Source organism: Cibotium barometz, chromosome 24 (assembly GCF_041138505.1).
Source record: "Cibotium barometz isolate CiBa-2024 chromosome 24, ASM4113850v1, whole genome shotgun sequence".
Taxonomy (NCBI): domain Eukaryota; kingdom Viridiplantae; phylum Streptophyta; class Polypodiopsida; order Cyatheales; family Cibotiaceae; genus Cibotium; species Cibotium barometz.
The window spans coordinates 7,267,751-7,289,645 of record NC_141069.1 but is presented as its reverse complement, the minus strand read 5'-3'; the positions used below and the strand labels follow the sequence as shown (position 1 = coordinate 7,289,645).

General features: G+C 43.9%; 1 protein-coding gene across 7 annotated transcripts in view; it reads right to left on the bottom strand.

Annotated features, from left to right (window-relative positions):
• Positions 1-6,433: 6,433 nt before the first annotated feature.
• THO5 (THO complex, subunit 5) overlaps positions 6,434-21,895 on the bottom strand; it is a 30,251-nt gene continuing 14,789 nt past the window's right edge. The window contains exons 4-7 of one of the 7 annotated variants that reach the window (XR_015268864.1): positions 8,184-8,506; positions 7,761-8,071; positions 6,986-7,238; positions 6,434-6,892 (exon numbers count right to left, since the gene is read on the bottom strand). Coding sequence is in view for 1 of the 7 variants with exons in the window: in XM_086818090.1 (XP_086674216.1) it covers positions 7,811-8,071; positions 8,184-8,506 (584 nt within the window). In the remaining 6 variants the exon portion in view is untranslated. The other 6 variants (XR_015268866.1, XR_015268865.1, XR_015268863.1 and 3 more) reach the window with 6 other exon arrangements.

Sequence of the window (21,895 nt, the reverse complement as noted above, 5' to 3'; positions counted from 1 at the left end):
CCCCCTATACACCAAGAAGGACATTGAGTAGATGATCAATCATCCCACGTTCTTACAGGACATGGAGCTCCTAATTCTACAAAGGCGTACAGAGGTGACTAATGATGAGCCATTCCAGAATGAAGTGGCCGGACCATCCTATAGACCGGAAATTCCTAGAAGAGCCAACATAGGAAGAGGACGAGGTCTAGGTAGGGGGGAAGTAGCTCCTCAAAGACCAAGGGAAGATCCAACCATAGATCTTAATGCGGTCACAAGGACAGATTTGTTAGATATGGCTGCGAAAATGGGCCAAGGAATGGTTAGGGAACTAGGCACTACTCTAGAACCCCGACCCTCCCAAATGAAACCACACATCATTTCAAAGCTCGTTCAAAAATTCTCTAGGGATGGGGATCCTATTCAATATGTAGAGATCTTTGAGTCCACATGTGAAACTTGCGGGCCAGTAAGTGATGTAACCATGGTTCCTGCTTTCTCACTGATCCTAGAAGGAAAAATACATCAATGGTTCTGAACCCTCAAACCCGAAGGTAAGGTTAATTTCACATGCCTCAAGAATGTGTTTATGCCAAGCTTTGCCCCATAAGTGGCGATAGATCGAGTCCTATGGCACAGCTGCACAACATCAAACAAAAGAAAATGGAGTCGATACGAGATTATGTGTCTCGGCTAAAGCACTTAAATTCAAGGTGCAAACTACGGGAAAAGCTAACTGATGATCAGTTATTGCCTTGCTTCCAGAGGAGTTAGATATATACACCACAAGATGCATTATTATCTAGTATTGGCCCGACTGGCTACTCTGGATGCATGTTGTAAACTGGCAATTGAATATGAAGACAATATGATGGAATTGCCACCACAACCAAAAGATGTCAAAATATTTTCGGTAGCAATGACTTCACGGGTTTTGATTCACCAAGAGATTGGAACTCAGAGTAAGCAAGTTGGGAACATGACTGTGGATGAACTCAGTAATGCAATACTGGAAAAATTGAAGATAAAGGATGGAAGAGAAACATCTAGGCATGGGTATACCCATCTTTGCCCTCGTAGAGAACTGGTGTGGTGCTCTATGAGCAGATGGAATCACACTACCACCGAATGCCCACAGTTAAGAGCAAGGCCATTACTCTATTGTGCACACTATGTAAAATTAGGGGATCATGATACCTCCATGTGCAGATATCCAAGGTTCCAAATAGTAGCACAGTTGTGCTGGCACCTAGAGCTCCATTGGCCTTACCAGCACCACTTGTGCAAATCATTGTAGCTGTAGGATACCCAAACTCTTCATATTTACTTAGGGGGATGTTTCAGGTACAAGACACTTCACCTCTTCCACTACCTGTTCTACCACCACAACCACCACAGGCTAAAATCAACCAAGTATTGATTGAAGAGCCATCAGAAGATATGGATATGGTGCGTAAAGTAGAACTATGTGGTGAGTACTATGAGAAAGCTGTGAAGATTGCACCAGAATTCTATGTCTTATAGAATAACACGCCAACACCTGTGTTTCAAAACCATGATACAGTGGAAGGGTAAGGACATAAACTCAAACATGAGGAGAGGACTACTACAATGTTTTGGTTGCGGTGGACTTCATCGAATCGCTAAATGTCCAAACAAGAATGTGGTTCATAACGCACACCAACCCCAACAATTGACTAGTCCACCCAATGACATGCCAGTACTTACTTGTACTAAATGTGGGATTGATCATTCGATTAAATATTGTCCATACCGCGCAAGTGGTTTGACTTCAACTTTTAACCATGCCACTGTCCGGACCATTAGTGTGTAGCCTGGAAACATCACGCCACTCAATGTCCTGACACGAGCCCAGGTCTAATTGAGGGACAAAGGGAAGAACCCAACAGATGCAACCACTTCCAAAACTGGCAGGAGAAGGAGTGTGAAAAAAGTGGGTAAGGGTGACACTAGGGTCACAATCCAAGATGGATCTAAAGAAGATACAATCGACACTAGATCCACCCAATCAAGAGAAGAAAGGGATTAAGCGGTCAAACAAAAAGAGCCTGACCAGGACATGTAAGGGAAAAGACCATCAACCCCTAAAGGATTTGGTGAATACCCAAATGCCGAAGAGGAGATAAGGAAGCTCGAAGAAGCCAGGGCCCTAGTAGAAGAGTGTCAACGACTTCACAAAGCCAAGATAAGGGCTAACTAGGTCAGGGATATAATGTATACAAGAAACAAACCAACAAGGGAAAGGGAATTGGACGTACCTACTCCAATTCCTGAAGAGATGGAAGAGGGAACTCAAGGAAACACGATGTCAAGAATGTTTGAGGAAGATGCACAGGATGAGTCCATCCATTCATTCCCTAGAGATGGATACGAGACGCACACATGGAAGGAACCCTCAATTGCCAGAGAACCCAGAGACATAGGCAGCCTCGCGGTTATACTGTCCACTTTTGTGCAAATACCATTGGGTTAATTGCTACGTAGTTCACCAATATTATGGGTAGACATAAAGGAATGGGTAGAAGGCGGACTAAGGCCAACCGATACTACAGAGGATGTTTTGTCACCTCTAGTAGAAAGAACCTTAAAACACACAAGGGAAAGAACAAGCAAAGTCATCAAGATACCGGTTAATCAATTGGGGCGTTATTACGAAAGTGACGACACTAATGCTATGATCCCAATTCATCATAATGGATACGAGGCACTTGCTATCTTGGATGGTGGGGCGGGGGTTAGCATCATCACAAAACGATGTTGGGAAAACTAGGGAAAACCCGATATTAAAAGAGCAGATTTTATCGTTAAAATGGCAGACGAAACATCTTCAAGGCCCATTGGGCTTTTAGTAGAGAATGTGAGACTCAAACTCTTTATGTTTCATGCAACCCCGAGGAACCCCATATGTGGAATCTGGAACTATTCCCACTACCTCTGTCTGTATGGTCAATTCGTAAACCATTGATGAGGAATCAAAAGAGGAGGTCTCTAGCATAGAAGGGACTAGATCACAGGGCCATACAGCGCCCAATGCCTTAGAAGATGGTGAAAGCAGAAATGATATATCGCTCGATGAAATGCCCTACTACAAAGAAAACCCACGGATGCCCAGTGGCTGAGATACCTTGAAGCCACTAAGGTACACGACGAGTTTTCTAAGGATTGGGGTGAGGAATTGAGTAAGATATCACTTGAAGGGAAACATAGGGAGGAAGTCATCCTTCAAGAATTGGAAATGCCTAAGCTTACAAAAGTTAGGCACCGAGAATGAAATAAGGCTTTGGTAAAAGGTGAGCGAGAGGCCAGGAAAGTTATGGCTAAAACAAAAAGTGAGAATGAGGATAAACGAGACCTGTTTTCAGTTACTAGATCATTTCAAAACCTACACAATTGATGAACAAAAGTGGTCCGATTGACGGTAAAAAGAGTTAAGGAAGATGGGTTGTCCACATCATACGTGATGGCCCAGCTGAAGTCAAGGAAGTTGATATTGCAAAACAAGGGGAGGAAACCAAACCTGTTTATATCGCTGAGGACTTGACTCCGGTTGAAGAAAATGATCTTGTCACTCTCCTTAAGAAGTTTAAGGATTGTTTCGCCTGGAACTACAAAGAGATGAAGGGTGTACCACCACCTAAGGTGGTGCAACATACGATCCCAATCATGGAAGGATCAAGACCAAAACCATACCAGATGAATCCTAAATATGCAGCAACTGTAAAGGAGGAAATCGATAAACTCATTGCTGCAGATTTCATCTATGAGATAGAATATATGGATTGGTTGTCACCAATCGTAATAGTGCCAAAGAAGAATGGGAAACTTAGGGTATGTGTGGATCTTAAAAAGATCAACGCAGCTACTAGGAAGGACTATTATCCATTTCCCTATACGGAACACGTTTTAGAGAAAGTAGCTGGTGAAGAAGCTTACAACTTCTTGGATAGATTTTCAAGCTACAATCAGGTGTCTATAGCACTTGAAGACCAGCATAAGACAACCTTCAATATAATGTGGGAGATGTTTACTTACAAAGTCATGCCCTTCGATCTTACCAATGCCCCAGCAACATTCCAACGATTAATGTGCACGGCCTTCAAAGACTACTTTGCAGAAGTGGTGGAGGTATTCATCAATAATCTATGTACACACTCTCGATGTGGACAGACCATCTGGCTTGCTTAAGAAAGGTGTTTGAGCGATGTCTCGATTGTATCGTATATCCTTAAACCTTTTAAAGTGCCAATTTTAGATCAAACACGGTGTGATATTGGGACACACTATCTCTAAAAATGGTATATCCACAGATGACAGCAAGGTCAGGTTGATCTTGGAACTGCCCCCACCCACTAATTACAAAGGTGTGCAAAGATTTATGGACCACGTTGGGTATTACCGTCGAAAAATGCTGAAATCGCCAAGCCATTATATAAGCTACTCATTGTCTTTTAATGGACTGAAGAATGCCACGAAGCATATGATAGATTGAAGCAAGCACTTGCTAGCGCACCAATTCTAAGACCACCTAGTTGGGACCTTATATTTCATGTGTATATCGATGCATCAAACTTTGCTATTAGATGCGTATATTGGCATAGCCTGGTGAGTTCAAATTGGACTACCCAGTTTGCTTCGCTAGTCTCGCTAATTAAATGATGCAGAGGTAAATACACTACCACAGAGCAAGAAGGGCTGGCCATGGTTTGTGCAATTAAGAAGTATCGATATTACCTATTGGCCAACAAATTTGTGTTCTTCATGGACCATCAGGCCTTATTATATTTGGTGAACAAGCCTTGCACCACGGGAAGAATCACACGCTAGTTGCTATTACTATTGGAATTTGACTTCACGGTTACGATGAGAAAAGAGACACAGCATGTGTTATCATATGTCAAGAATTCCAAATAGGAAACCAGTAATTGGTGTTGATGATGACCTACCTGATGCTTGTTAGTTCAAATTGGACATGGTGCCCGAGTAGAGTGAGGAAATATTTGATTATCTACCTTATGGTTTTCCACAAGAACGACCCTTGAACAAAGATAAAATGCGACGACTTATTAAGCTTGTTGTACCTTATTAATTAATTACGAGAGAACTATACAAGCTAGGTAAGGATAATGTCCTAAGGAGATGCATGAGAGAAGATGAGTTTGCTCATGATATTGGATGAAGCACATTCAAGGATAGCCGGAGGACATTTTGCTAGAGAGATTACGGCTCGCAAGGTGCTTCAAGCAAGACTATGGTGGCCTACTTTGTTCGGGGATGCCATACAGTTTATCAAAAGATGCAAAGAATGTCAGCGATTTACTATCCCGCAAAACAAAGGGACAGGATGCCACTCACCCCTGTCATTGTAGGACAACCTTTCGAGAAATGGAGAATTGGTTTTATTGGATGTATTAGTCCAGCTGCGCATCCATCACACAAGCCTAATATGTGATCATGGCCATAGATTATTTCACGAAATGGGCATAAGCCAAAGCCTCTAAGCGAGCTAATGCACGAACAACAGCAAAGTTCTTATATGAGCAAATTATTTTGAGATTCGACTACCCATTAGAGTTATTTAGTGGATCATGGTTCACATTTCATTAATGAGGTTATTGATCACTTACTTGATGGATTCCTTGTAGTCCACCGGAAGTCATCACCTTGAATATGGATGGATGGCCTTGTAGTAAGAACTTTTAAAAGGTGGAGAAGAGCTCCACCACCATTACCCCTGATGAGGACTTGTTCACATGTGAATGCAAGGACTTGTTCATGTCCTATTGCAAACCCTCTGCCTCCTTTTGCCCACAAGGATATGGTTTGGCGAATGGAATCCGAAATGTAAGGCTTTTGTTTTGTTAAATAATGGAAGGATTTAATGTTTTCATTAGTTTCAAAACAAACACAAAGGTTAAATAAATTATGGGATAACAAACACAATAGCCAACCGCTAACCCATGTTACATTTCCTTGGCCCGTTGAGCATCAATGCCAGGGATGTAACAGCCACACAATCCCAGGACATAAGCTTCCAAGTCCTCCATGAGTTATTGGTGGTCTTCATCTCCTAGCAAGAAATGATGATTGATTGCAAAATCTGATTGCTCAGGTGTTGTACCATCTTTTACCATCAATCCAAACCTCATATGGAAGACTGCAGCTACAAGGCCGTAGTAGGAATCGCAGCTGCTAAACTTCTTTAGTTAGGAGTGCTCTTTTGCAGCACGTTAGTGTAATTGAAGTGCATGAATCAGTTCTCCTGGTTCAATTGCTTTGTTTCCTGTAAAAAGAAAATCTATTGTCTCCAACCTCACCAGTCCCAAATGCATTTTTCACTTGGTCCTTACCACACTTAAGTTTTGCAATAGTCATTAATCTTCAAACTCACAGATTCACCTTTCAAATCTCTGTATGCGGGTATATGCGAATAAGATAGTTGTGTAACGTTTCACATTTTATAATTATGAATCAAAGCATTAGTCACACAGCACTCTCAAACGAAAGCTAGAGCTAAGAGAACTAGTACAGCCAAGGAGCCTAGGAGGACAGCTGGTACAGCAGAGAACCTGTGAAGGCTGTCCAGTTGACAAGAAGCTACAATCACAGCTCGAGGAGACGAAGCAGTGAACAAGATTGTACATAGTTGACCACATTGAGAGGGGAATGTAGAGCATTTTTCTACTTCAAATAGTCTTCCTCAGAAGAGTAAGAGTACAGGGTAGATGCCCACAGGGACATCGAGACAGATGGATAAATATGATTCACTAAGGTCATCCACAGAAAGTTCTTCCGGTAGAAGAGTTATAAAGCTTCTTTTCAAAAATAAGTACACATGACGTGTAGTCTGATATCCTTTTTCCGTCAGCATGTGTATGTGCATATATCCTTTCTTCTGTATCAAAATTATAACATCCAGTACCTGAAAAAGAAGAAGAAGAAGAAGAAGAAGAAGCAAAAACTTCAAGATCCCAAAAGTTCACAATACCTGAGCTTTGAAGTCAATCTCTTTTCCTCAAGAACCATAATCTCTTCTAAAAATAGCAGTAAATACCCGGCTGCCACAATCTTCCGAAGTTGGCATCACCTTTTGAAAATCTGCACGATCGGGAAGAACCTCAGTCATACTCAAATGATCCATGCTGCCATATGCTGCCTTCTCCAAGAACAGCCATTTCTCATAGAATGTTTTCATCATCCAAAACATCAGCCTTCCAACCCTTCAAAATCTGTTGTCCTTTCTGTCAAATCAGCATATTTTCGTCGTTTAGAAGAAACCGCGCCTAATTCAGCCAAAGGAAGTACCCTATCCTCCCTTGCAGATTCTAAACTATGTATTATTGGCAAGACTTCCATCCCATCTACAGGAGGGAACCAGCCCAGAAAGAGTCAATGCATCATTGATACTAGTCAAAGCCTTTTGCAGCCCAGATGGGGTGATCTCAACCCAGTTGTACAGATACACTTCGCACTGTATGAACTCCAGGGCACCAGGCAGCATGGCAATTTTAGAATGGTCAGGGTATCACGTTGCTCTTCTGTATGTCATTATTAAAAGAGGGCACTCTACAAGTACTGCCCCACCCAGCAGAACAAACTCTGAACCAGAGAAAAGGTAGACTCAAGCTACCTCTATGATCTAAAATCATCAAAAAAGCTGCCAAAACAGAGTAACACTCACATGGAAAAGAAAAAAGATCTAGGTAGGTCCAACAAAGTTGAAATATTTAGAGCACATAAATTACAAGAGCAACATCACCTACAGGTTCAGTGATCCCAGTCATTCCCCGTGTTTGACGTATGGACATAATATTCATTTGAGAGCTAGATAAGCTTTCCTTTGACTGCGAAGTTTTTCCAGTACAGTTTGGACACGGTGTTGCCGACGATATGCTGCCAAGCCATTGTGAACCAATGTTCCCTTTGAGTTTTCTCCTGATAAAATCCCATCTATGATAGAAGGAGGGCCTTCCGAAAGAAAGTCAACACCAGCCAAATGCTGAGCCCATTTATAGGGACGCAAAGACCGGTTGACATCATAGTGGAAGTCCGCTCCAGCAGAAAGTTTGGCTACCTGCAAAACCACACAAAAAGGAAACTCAAAAGATACTTCAAGCTTGTTTTATGCTTCTTGAAACCCAAAGGCCAGTATTATAAGAGTCCGATGACTGGATTGTGTGGAATACCTGTGTGGGTAATTCCAGGCCAGTGTCATCTGGGAAAAGATTTGTGAGCGGCTCCAGTGGACCATCCTGGAGTCCTTCAGCTCCAGCGCAAACAATATTCAGCTTCATTAGATACTCAAATCGTAATGTCAGCAGCTTGCTCTGCTTCTGACCCTCAGCAAGTTCATCATATATATGCCATAAGACAGACAGAGTATGACCATGATATACTCCTTCCTCTACAGACTCCTTCAAATGTGATTTCTTAGCTCTTTTTCTTCGACGTTGAGAGCCATCCTCTTCCTGTAAGTCTTCATCCAATTTACTCTCCTCACAGGTGATACCTGTAAGATCAAGAGAGTTTTTAACCTCTACCAGTCCACACTCATGCTACTATTAACCTCTTTAAACCTCACAACACTTCTTGACAAAGTCTACAAGCACAGACTTGGACTTTCTTAGCCTTTTTAACTTCTGTTAAGACTTTCATACATAGATGATTAAACCAAATCTCTAATGAAGAGGCCAAGGATCGCCAATGAGGTGATAGCCCAAGTGGTGAAGGTGTTTGCCTAGGACCAGGAGGTCATGGGTTCAAGCATATAGAAATCGTTCATGGGCGGTGAAAAACCTTAACTATGGGAGGATCTTGGGCCTAAGGCTAGTTGGGAAAAGGCCAAGGATCAGCCAGAAGCACGAGTGCCCTCTTGAGAGGTGTGTCTTGTTCAGGGACATGAGACAGAGTGAGCTGGAGAGCCCCCACAACCCGCGCCCACCCAACCCCACCCCCTCGCCATTTTCCTGCACAAACCCACCTGTCCACCAGCTTCATTTCCCCTTCTCCACCCCTCCTTCCCTTGCAGGTGCCTCCCTCCCTGTCTTTGTCTCTGCCCCCCTCATGCTGCACCTCCCAGCCATTTCACCCCCCTGCGCTGCTCTCTATGCTCCCCCTAGGCCTCTTCGCCCCCTGTGTGCCCTGCATCCCACCAACAAAAAACACCCTCTCTTTCTATTAGCCAGCTTTCCCTGCCTTTTCCAGCCTTTCCGCCCCTTATTGCCCTCTGTCACCTCGCCCCGTTTCCTTCCTCAACCTGCATGTTCTTCTTCCTGCTCCTTGTCGTCACGGTTGTTCTTCAAGAGGTAGTTGTGAGCATCATTCTGGTTTTTTCCCTCATGGCAGCCGTTCCACCTTCCCTGACGGAGGCCGCCCTCAACTCCCTATTCTCAGAAGTGACCTCCAGCTCCTATTCTCCTGTGTCACCACCTTAGAGGCTACAACTCTGGTGTGCAAATTCATTGGTAGCAGATCCACAAGGTCTGACCCAAGACCTCCTCAAAGACGCTCTTGTAGGTGAGTAGGGGTGCATCTCATGCTAAATTAAGCATTCAATGCTGCTGCGCTTTAGTGCCATGCTATCCCTCATACTGCTGGCTGACTCGCAGTCCTACCTGACCTGCTGCTGCTGTCCTTGGCTGGCCGACTGAAGCATGAATGCTCCCTTATGCTGTCAACTGGTTCTATCTGTGGTCCAGGGCTGTAAACAGCCCCAAACAGGCTGCCCACTGAGGCTTATGGCCATGGGCTGGCCTTTGGCTGGCCCATAGGCATGCCTTACATGCATCTAGCCTCTACGTGCTTGCTAATGCAATACCTATGCTAAGATAGACTTCTACATGACTTTATCTGATTAATTCTCCAAGTGGGTAAGACTCTCTATGGCTGTGGAGACTAACCTACGTATTTCGTGCCTGACATGTCCCAAACTGGGCTCACAATGGGGTCACGGCATAAGACAAATATTCCTAAAAAGTTAAATCCTATTGTATACATGTTGCACTAATTTCGAGCCAGTGTGTCACATAGCACTCCAATGCAAGATGCATGTGACATTTGATTTGTTGAATGATCGTTTAGCTGAAAACTGATAATTTGCTGTTATATGGAATTGAGGCTCCTAGTCGGCCAGTAGAAGCTTTGTCAGCCAGTTAATATGAGACATAAAATGCTAAGTTATGCATTAAATGCTGGTGCGCTTACATTGCTGGCCGACTGGCACTCCTACCCGACCTGCTGCTACCATCCTTGGCTGGCCGACTAGAGCATGAATGCTCCCTTATGCTGTCGACTGGTTCTATCTATGGTCTAGGGCTGTAAACTGCCCCAAACACACTGCCAACTGAGGCTTATGGCCATGGGCTGGCCTTTGGCTGGCCCATAGGCATGTCTTACATGCATCTAGCCTCTACATGCTTGCTAATGCAAGATAGACGTCTATATGACTTTATCTAATGAATTCTCCAAGTGGGTAAGAGGACTGACACATGCAGACTCTCTATGTAGCTCGTACCTGACATGTCCCAGACTCGGCTCACAATGGGGTCACAGCATACAACAAATATTCCGAAAAAGGTAAATCCTATTATATACATGTTGCCCTAATGTAGAGCCAATGTGTTACATAGCACTCCAGTGCAGGATGCATGTGACATTCCCTCCTCCTTAGCTTGGCGGCAGGTTCATCGCTTCCAAGTAGTCCGTCAGGAGTTGGGGATACTCTGGACAGAACTCTTCCTCGAGCCAAACTTATTCATGGGTACCTTAGTACCAAAACTTCATGTAGAATTGTCTGTCTTTGACCACATCCATGCTTCCATTTGTGGAGGAGAATCTGTTCAGGCTCAATTACTTCAGCTGCGTTTACCACGTCTAGTTGTTGCTCATCTACAATATCTTGCAAAGCTCGACCAATGTAGGGCTTCAACCAAGAAATATGGAAAAACATTATGCTTAGTCTAACTATCTAGAAGCTTATGCTTCATAGAGACATCATTTATGTTTTTAATTATAGGAAAGGGTCCGAAGCTGCGAAAGGAGAGTTTGGGACAATGTTTGTCCACTTGCTTCAATCTCTACTTCATTATCCAGAGATATACCCAATCCCCTTCTTTAAAGTTGACATCTCGTCTTGATTTGTTGGCTTGCCTAGTGTATGCTTCTTATGCTTTGGTAAGGCGCTCCACGACAAACTCAATAATCTCTAAAAAAGTTTCGATGGTCTTGTTGGCCTCCAAGGAAGGTAACATCATTCTCGTAAGAAGTGACGAGAAACAGCGGCCAAATGTTGCCTCGTGCCCGACCAATGCTAGATGAATGAGTGTCGTTGAGGATGGCCTTAACCAAAGGAAGGTAATGCTCCCATTTTGACCGCCTGTCATGGCAATACAATTTGAGAATATCAAAAGCCAGCTGATTGTAGATTTATGTCTGGCCGCGGATGGAATGCATTGGACAGATGTAACTTGGTCCCAAAGTTGTCGAATAATGCTCTCCAAAAATTTGAAGTAAACTTGGGATCCTTGTTTGATGTTATTGTCCTTGGCAAACCTTCAATGGGGTATCAATGGCCGATAAACACACAAGCGATGTCTTCAGCCGTGGCCGTTTGCTTGCATAGAATCAACATGCAACATTTATTGAATCGGTCCACAATGGTCATGCACTGTGTGTTCCGAGATCCAAATGTAGCAGGAAGAGGTCCAACATAGTCATACTGATATCTTGGAAAGGGCCTTCGGGAACTGGCAAAGGTTGAAGCAACCCTGCATGTTTCGTATGAGAAACCTTTACTTTTTGGCATATCCGGCATGCTTGGACATGTTGATAGACATCCCGTCTCATTTTTTGGCAAATAGAATAGTCGTTCAAGTTTCTCCAATGTACTGTTGATACCACGATGACCTCCAATGAGAGAGTCATGAGCATCATGGAGAAGTGCTTATCGCTTTTCCCTGAGAATGCACAGCCGGTTCTTGTAAAATAACCAATCATCATGGATGGTATAGTGACTCGGTGCTGACTGCAGGGCCAATCTATATTGAGTCCCGAATTCCAAAGAATCCTTACACTGCGCCTTCTTACTGTCAAGATCCTTTCCCTGTATTTCAAGCACAGTGGACTCTGCAAATTTTAAATTGTGCCTTCTTGACTTAGAGCATCGGCAACGGAATTATTTGAGCCAGGAATGTATTCAATCATACCTCCAAACTGTTGGAAGATCTAACTCCATTTGGCTTGTTTATCACTCCATTGGACACTAGGCATGGTTTGCAACCATTTAAGTGCCTAATGATCTGTCTTACTGTGAAATCTCTCCTGTAAAGGAAATGTTTCCGATGCTTAAGAGCTATCATCACCCCCAATAACTCTGTCATACACAAAATAATTCTTTTTTGCATCATTTAATTTCTGACTATAATAAGCCACTGGGCACCCTTCCTACTGGAGAACAACTCCTATGGCTAAATTGCTGGCATCAGTAATCACCTCGAAAGGATCATCTCATGAAGCCAATTTGAGAACCGGAGACTCAGAGGCAATTTTTCTCATTGCATGAAATGCCTTGTGTGCTTTGCCCTAACGGACACCTTCTATCAGCGCGTCTTTTCGCCCTTGAGTAGATTTGTAAGAGCTGCTGTAAGGTCGAAAAATTTGTCCATATGGGAATTGTGCGCTTGGCAGAGACCTACAAAAGAGCGGATCTCTTGAGCATTTTTGGGAACATCCCATTCGAGAATTGTCCTTACCTTTTCAAGGTCAAGGCTAATCCCGTCTGCACTGATAGCATATCCCAGATAATAAATTTCTTCTACTCCAAATTCTCTCTTCTTTGCATTGATGTAGAGCACATTGTCTCACAAAAGTTGCAAGACCTTTTCACGCTCATGCTGCTCTGCAGTAGCGAAAACGATGAGTATATCATCTAAAAAGATGAACGCACACTTCTATGAGCTTCTCAAATACCCAAGACATCATCTTATTAAACGTCGTCGGTGCATTGGTGAGACCGAAAGGCATCGCCACGTTCAATCCTAAAGGCTGTTTTTGGAATGTCAGCCATAAAAATCCAAACCTGATGATAGCCACTCTTGATATCTATCTTTGAAAAGAACTTTACATCGTTGAGTAGCTCAAGGATATACTCAATCCTGGGCATTGGGAACCTGTTCTTCACTATGAGCTTATTAAGAGCCCTATAGTCCACGCATTATCATGCCGACTTGTCTTTCTTCTGCACAAACAAGATAGGTGCAACAAAGCGTGAGAACGAAAGCCGGATAAATCCAACTCAGAGTAATTGGAAAAGCTCTTGCTCCAGTTCGCTCTCCAATGCCTTCGAAAGGCGATAGGAAAACTTACTGAGCGATCCAACTCAATGTGATGATCCTCAAGACGACTGGGTGGGAGTTGCGACGGAAGATCATCCTTTAGCACGATGTCCTGAAACTATGCTAGCAATGTTAGACATCATCATCCCCTTGCTGCTAGCATCCTTTGTGGTGTCCTATTGTAGCCTTTAGGGCTGACCATGTTAGCTAGAGGGGCTGGTCACCCCACATCTTGTTCCCACTTTTTTCCCTATTTTATGGAGTCTTGGTTTTTTTCCTAGTCGTGAGGATGCTAGTCGGCTGCCCCTGTTTGGGCATATATATATAGCCGAGCCATTCCCTCCTCACACTTGACTTGGGTATTTGCCTTGCATGCCTTAGTGCCTCTGCATATTGGCTTGCGCAGTCCCTCGCATACGAGGTGATCTTCCCCCTCTTGCTCGGGACTTGTACCAGCATGTGCTTCTTGTTTGGTTGATATTGAGGGCAAGTATCCACTGGCGTTTCTCTCCATCTCTCTCTCTCTCTCTCTCTCTCTCTCTCTCTCTCTCCTATGTTTCCACTTCCCATCTTCCGATGTGCATTCCTTCATGGTATCAGAGCGCCGGTGACTTGCAGCATTAGTTGCTCCATTCTCTTTCTTGCGTTTTTTTCTCAGATTTGCTGCTGGTCAGTTTGCCCTCTTCCAGGTGCTTCACCGTCACAGTTTTGTGGTCGATCTTCTTCAGCATCTGTCCCTGGAACTCTTGTAGTGCTGTCAGCCTGCTCTGTTTCAGGGCAGCAGCAGTGTATTTGCTGCGTATTTCTTCTACAAGCTCTTTTGCTGGAGTTGGTTGGCTGATCTGAGGCTTGGTGTCTTACTAGATCTGCGTTTTTTTTCTGCTGCCCCAGATTCTGCCCTATCTACAGCCCCTTTCACCTTTGCGTTTTTCAAATCTGCGGCCCCTCGTTGCTGCGTTTTCTGGACTGTAACTGCTGGTAGCTCTACCTTCACCTCGGCTTCATCATTTCAGCCGAAGGTACCTTCTCTTCAGCGTTTTTTCCTCATATGAGGTGTGGAAGCTGGTCGGCCTGGATTTTCAGGTTTGCAGCCTCTCTGTTGGCTGTGTTTTCTTCTCCAGTGGACACATATCACTTGCAGAGGGGGTTTTGTGTGGATTGTGGCTTTGGTGACAGCTTGGTACATGAGAAGGACACTGAATTTTTTGATTTCAGTCAGCGTTTTTCTGATTTTGGAGCATCTATACCTACGTTTTGTCCCTAGCCTACACAGTTACCTGGTTTCTTCATGTTCCTTGCCTTCTGTTGGCAGTGGAGTGCTATTTTTTTTGCTAGACAGCAGTGTTTTGGCTGCGTTTTGCTTCCCAAAGGAGTTTTCTACACTCAAAAGGGACCCATCTCCAGCTACTTCACTTGAGGATCAGTTTCAGGAGCTGTTTTGTACCTGTGGAGACTTTCTTCTGCGACTGGAGTTTGCAGATTTTGGAGGAGTGTAGTTCTTTCTTAACGAGAGTAGTGATCTTTTTAGAGATCCTGAGTAGAGTTTATTTTTTCTGAGCCTGTGTTCTTTGAAGTGTTTGCAGAGAAAGCAAGGTGTTTTGCCTATGAGGTGTGATCCTTACACAAGGATCATTCGTTTGTTGCTGATTCTTGGGATCTGATTCTACTTATGGAAGAGTCTTCTATTGTCAATGATGCTTTTGAGGACTTTGTTACCACTGCAATTTATATTCCTGCTTCCCTTCCTCATTGCGAGGAGTTTTCCTCTGCCTCTCTTTGTGATGCTTCTGAGGATGCCCCTCCCTTTGCTAGTCCTGCATTTGGTTTGATGCGGCGTGCAAGGTTGTTTTAAAGGATGGATTTTCGGACCTAGTGGGATGCTTTGGATCTATGGTTGCTAGCCATGCCTGGAGGCTCGGGCACAATGGTACTTCCAGATTTTTTTAATTTGGATCAGAATCAGGTTGGGCTTGTACCAATCCAACGACATCATTTTTCAGAGGGGAATGTGGAGTCCTTTCATCTGGCGATGCCCACCTCAGTGGAGTGTGCTTATGTACAACATTAGGCAACTCATGGTACGGAGTTTGAGCAAATGGACCCCATCTTTACTATAGAGTCTTTACATCTTGCAATGCCGACCTTTCCAAAGGATGCTTCTTTTTTTCAGCATTTGGCAACTCTTGTTACAGAGTTTGAGCAGATGGACTCAGAGGGTTCCAGTGAGGAGCAGCCTGCTCCTCCCAGGATTGATTATCTACAGGATCTGATCTTGGTTTTGAGGTTTTTGAAACCTTCTCCAAGCTGGAAACACGACATTCGACTTTAGGGAGTGTTCTTACACTCGGGAGTGGAACCATTATTTGGAGCAGCACAAAGCAACCTACATGGTTGTTTTCTTCCATAGGAGCGGTGTACCTATCAGCTTGTTCTCTTGCTTTTGTAGCTGAGTTGCTCAAGATACATGTTGCTGCAGTCTTTTATCTTTGATCGAGGACGGCGCCTCTGGCTTCTTTGGAGTTCACTCGGCATCTGGGGCTGAGAGGGGGTGTTAGACATCATCATCCCCTTGCTGTTGGCTTCCTTTGTGGTGTCCTATTTTAGCCTTTAGGGCTGACCATGTTAGCTAGAGGGGCTAGTCACCCCTCTAGCTAACCTTTGTGGTGTCCTATTTTAGCCTTTAGGGCTGACCATGTTAGCCTTTAGGGCTGACCATGTTAGCTAGAGGGGCTAGTCACCCCTCACATCTTGTTCCCACTTTTTTTCCTATTTTATGGAGTCTTGGTTTTTTTCCTAATCATGAGGATGCTGGTCAGCCGCCCCTGTTTGGGCATATATATAGCTAGGCCATTCCCCCCTCACACTTGACTTGGGTATTCGCCTTGCATGCCTTAGTGCCTCTGCATATTGGCTTGCTGCAGTCCCTCGCAGCAGAGGTGATCTTTCCCCTCCTGCTAGGGACTTGTATCAACACGTGCCTCTTGTTTGGTTGATATTGAGGGCAGGTATCCACCTGCGTTTCTCTCCATCTCTCTCTCTCTCTCTCTCTCTCTCTCTCTCTCTCTCTCTCTCCTGTGTTTCCACTTTTCATCTTCCGATGTGCATTCCTTCAAGAAGACCATCCAGCTTTAGCTTCAATGGGATTGCTGACTGACTGCTAGCTACAGACGTAAATCAACGCGCACTAGGCTCCTATTCTGACGGCTCGTCGGTCTTGGATGTGTGAGATGAGTGGAATACCTGGAAAGCTCCTATCCCCGTGAATTAGGACACGCTCAGGAACACCAACAATAGTGAAAGTGTCCTACCTCCAATCAGGAATGGGTGTATAATCCCTAAACCATTGAATGTCAAGAATCGTATCAAACCCCAAAAGAGCTGAGAGGATGAAATCTCTCTGAAATGTGGCCCTTTGAACCATAAATGAGAATTGTTGAGCCTTATGAGATATATGAGTGCGAAGACTGGCCGTCTACGTCCAAATGATTGGATACAAGTGTACAACTCAACTTCTTAGCCAACTGAAGAGAAATGGCATCCTCAGAGCTGCCATATCAAAGAGAACAATGAATTGTTGTCCCTTTGTTGTGCCATAAGCATGAATGAGAGCTTTCTTTTTCTCCTCAACCTCACCCTCCTGTTTATCGTCAAATACCACTGTGGATACTGCATTTAAGGCGGGTAAGAGTTGGAAAGCATTGGTGGCCGATGCGGGAGGTGTAGATGATGCGACTGTGGCGGTAGCTACTATGGAGGCAGAGGTCTTGGAGGCTTGTACAACCTGCCACTTGGAACAGTCTTTTTTACCATGCCCCACAGTGTGGAAGAAGAAACATCTATTCTCCCCCTTATACCGCGTTTGCTCTTCTGGTTGGAGATATCCACCGGTGGTGCCCTCCTTGGCCATTTCCTCAAGTGTTTTCTTAGGCGTGAAGTTTTTATCCTTCTTGCCTCGCTCTGGGATTCTTTCTTATTGTCTTTGCTAATCTAAGCTCCCTTCCCTCCCCTAAGATGATGATTGTTGAGTGGTGGATGACTGTTGTTGGGGTTTGAAGCTAGCCTCGATTTTCTTGGGCTTACCTCTATTCAGCATCATTTCCTGATTCTAAGCAAGAGTGAGAGCCCTGTCATAGGATTGTGACTCAAAATTACGTAAACCTAATGTTAGTATCCATACCTCTAACAAACTGTTTCAACTTATCCTCCTCGGATATACCTAATTGTTGTGCTGATGTGATTACTTTATTAGACTATGACAACACGCATGACCCATTTTGGGAGTGTCTCTAAAACTCATCCTCGAGGTTGGTCATGTACTATGGAGGTAGAAACCGTTTTTTAAGATCGGACACAAAGGTGTCCCATACATACTACACAGCCCCTGTGAAAGGGTTTACATGTAGACTCAACCAATGCTGCCACTAGGTGATTGCTTCATCGGAAAGGTGAGGTGCCGTCAGGTGGACTCGATCTTGAGGATCTTAAAGCTTAGCCAATGGAAAATATGCTACAAATTGATGAATGAATTGCATTACTGCAACATGATCGCACATACCATCATACTTACTAAAGTTCGGTTGAGCTAGTATGACGGTGGTGGTTGGGATGGTGGAGGAACTCGCTCCTTGGTGTGTGCCAAGGTAGGGAGAAGAGACAGTACATTCGCTTGTATAGCAGCTATCAATCAATGCAGTGTCATCCATAGGGGGTTTACCCCATTTCTCCCAGCATTGCTTGGTGACAATGCTCACTCTTAGTTTTGGAGTTGCATAGTGTCACGTTCAAGCCTTTCTCGAGTATCTTGGTATGCCCATCTTTGGTCTTCTTCAACCCTACGTTTATCGTCCGACAACCCTTCATTCTCACGTCGAGCTTCTTTGGCCCGTCATTCTTCCGCCTTTTTGGCATCTTCTTTTTACAGTCGTTGCTCCATGGGAAGGAATAAAATTTTCCAATTTTGAGAGCTCTTTTGTCTTTTCTGCTGCTTCTTTGGCTTTTTTAGTTGCTTCTTTGGCTTTTTCAGCCTCCTTAGCTTTTTTATCTTCGGCCTCTTCTTCTTTGGCCTCTACCTGTTGCCTTAGCAATTTGTTTTACTCCAAGAGTAATTTGATGAAGTCTTCATTGCTTTGCAGAAGCATTTCTGTAGTAGTTGTGTCTTCCTTGTAGATCTTTCCTTCCATATCTTCTCTATAGCTTGCTGACAATGTCTCTGATAACATTGTCCAGGCCTCGGTGGTTTTCCTTGACCGCAGTTTTACCATCCACAGAATGCTCACTTTAGGGTAGCCAAGTTGGGTTACAACCTGCAACTCTGATACCAATGTAGCATGCAATAGGTTGATCGTCGTAACCCACAACAAAGCCTTCTTTATACCTGTGAGTTTATGCAATTCCACTTTACTTGAGAGAGAGGAGAAGAAAGAGAGAGAAGATAGATAGTCGACACGGTATTGGGTCCCAATTACCCGCTAAAGGGCTCCCCTCCCCCCCCCCTCTCTTCCCCTTGCAAGCAAGAGTTATTTGCTTATATTTCTTTGGAGAACTTTGTACAATGAATATGAATCATGACTGAGGACTGCCAAACGCAAGGACGAAGTAGACCCAACACAGGCTGATCCAGATGCTGTCTAAGCTCCTTTGAATAGCTCTTCAATGAGCACTATGCAAGCCCAAAACTGAGGGATCCATGTATGCTGGCTGAATGCTGAAGAATCTCATCGTGGAGGCCTTGGGGCTGTAGCACACTGAGGTGCTGAATACTGATTGTACAAGAAGCCTGAGGTGTTAGGCACACAGAACTGCTTAAGAACTGCTGAATATGATTTGTTGATGATCGTTTATGCTGAAAACTGATCGTTTGCTTTTATATGGACTTCAGACTGCTGGTTGGCCAGTTGATATGGGACATAAAACGCTAAATTAAGCATTAAATGCTGCTGTGCTTTAGCGCCCATGCTGTCCCTCAAGGTTGTTAGAGGCGTGTTAGAGGCATTTGTTTATATATATATATAGTGAAAGTTGAGAGAGAGAGAGAAAGAGAGAGAGACTAGAGTGTGTATGTATGAGCCTTGAGGGAGGGAGAGAGAGTGTGTGTGTGTGAAAGAAAGAAAGCTGTATTAAACGTCTGCAAAAGACCAAAATGACCTATGAGACCAAAATAGTCTGGGCCAACTGGCAGTCCTACCCGACCTGTTGCTGCTGTCCTTGGTTGGCCAACCAGAGCATGAATGCTACCTTACGCTGTAGGCTGGTTCTATCTGTGGTCCAAGGCTGTAAAGAGCCCCAAACAGGCTGCCGACTGAGACTCATGGCCATGGGCTGACCCATAGGCATGCCTTACATGCATCTAGCCTCTACATGCTTGCTAATGCAATAGATATGCTAAGATAGACTTCTACATGACTTTATCTGATGAATTCTCCAACTGGGTACGAGGACTGACACATGCAGACTCTCTATGGCTGTGGAACTAACCTACGTAGCTCGTGCCTGACATGTCCGAGACTGGGCTCACATCATATGACAAATATTCCTAAAAAGGTAAATCCTATTGTATACATGTTGCATTGATGTAAAGCCAGTGTGTCACATAGCACTCCAGTGCAAGGTGCATGTGACAAAAAAGCCTCAACCTCTTGAGTCATACTAACTCCTTGAGTCTTCTTGCATTCCTTGAGCCATCCACTGGAAACGCAATAAGCTCTTCCACATACCATATGCTCAGTAGCATGTTAGGAACCAACAACGATCGCAAGTTTAGTTCCAACTACTCTTTCACCCCACCAAATCTAGAGAAAGTTGAAGGTCACATTTTCTAGTCCCAACAATCTCAACCATCCAAAAAGATCCTACGGGACAATTTTCACAATGTCCAGAACAAGACTGACTAATAAAACTAATAAACGTTTTGGCTGCTAGTCTACCTTTTGGGCAAGTAAAAACTCCCCATCCGGTGTTGTATGTGCCCTCTGTCCTCCTAAATCTTGAAGTCACAACACAACCGCCTCAAACTAGAGGTGTATGTACAAAAACCACGAAATATAATCCTCACCTAACTTGTCCCTAGTCCATAACCCGTAGAACAAGTGAGATGACTTCAAATTCTTAGAATCATCATGATTTCCCATAACTCCGTCTTACTTGGAGTTTCATTGAGCTCAGTTAATTTCACGAAATACATCATTTAGCCATTATGAGACAAAAGAGGAAGAGGGACCCAAACTACCGCTCAAGTGGTGGCACAAATTCCTGCACAACCGCCTCCACTCATTGAAGATCAAAGACAGTGCGATGCTCGTGAGATATATACCTAGATGAATCCAGAAACATGCCTGAATTCACCTTATAAGAAAGTGCAATTTATAACCGCATGGTAGTCATCCACAAGACAATAAACCATCAACTCCATCATGCATAGTATGGACTAGATACTACCACATCCCCGCTAATGTCATCAGTGCCCAATAGTGGTTGTAGAACTTGGTATCGATATATGCTCCCACACACCTCCCTCACCATGCACACACACACACACACAAGCAATGGCCATGATCGCTCTTTTAGTCAAGCGATCCATTATTCCTCACATCCGATCTTGCAACTCTGCAAGAGTTGCTTGGGTGGTCCTTGAGAATATGTTCCAATCCCGTAATGAAGCACGAGTCATGTACCTATGCAAGAGCTAGACAACCTGACCATGAACGAGGGACAATCCATATCGGATCACCTTACCAAGGTAACAAATCTTAAAGAATATTAATGAGATAGTTGATAACAAAAAATTGGTCATCAATTCCTTACCTGAGTCTTATCAGAGTTTTCACACTTCTCTAAATCTCTCTATGAGAGGAGGAGGCGAACCTATTACCTTTGAGCCGCTGGTTAGATTACTCCTACATGAGACAACGAAGAACAGATCTAGAGCCGATGCAAGTAGAGGGGACCAAGCCTTCTACTCCAGTGGCAAAGGCAAAGTGGGCTTGTCTCACAAGGTGACACCAAGAAAAATAAAGGAAAGTGTCATTACTACCACAAGCAAGGGCACTACATTGAAAAGTGTCGGAAGAAACTTGCCAAGTTGAAAGCTTATGAAGATTCGGCAAACTCTTGCTACCTCTACCTCCAATGACAAGAAGCAGCAGCCAAAAGAAGAAGCAAACATAGCCCATGATAAGTGGGCTTTCTAGCCACATTCTCATTGTGGGGGGAATGTTAAATATTAATAATGATTAATGTGGGAATAAACCAAGTGCTAGGTGGTTGTGTAAACCGGCACTTAATAACTTAGTATTCTAGGCTTTAAATAAAGCGGTTCTAGTGTGTGAACAACCACTAGTGTGTAGGTTTACTTAATAACTTAGTATTCAGGCTTTAAATAAAGCGGTTATAGTGTGTGAACAACCACTAGTGTGTAGGTTTATTTATGCGTGGGAACAGCCCCTTACAAGGATCTTATGTAAGCAATGATGTGTAAAGGTGACACCTCTTAGGGACACTTGGCATCATGCCTTGACATGTGGCATGTGGTGGCAACATATACACACACTTTGTACAAGAGCCTAGAGGGT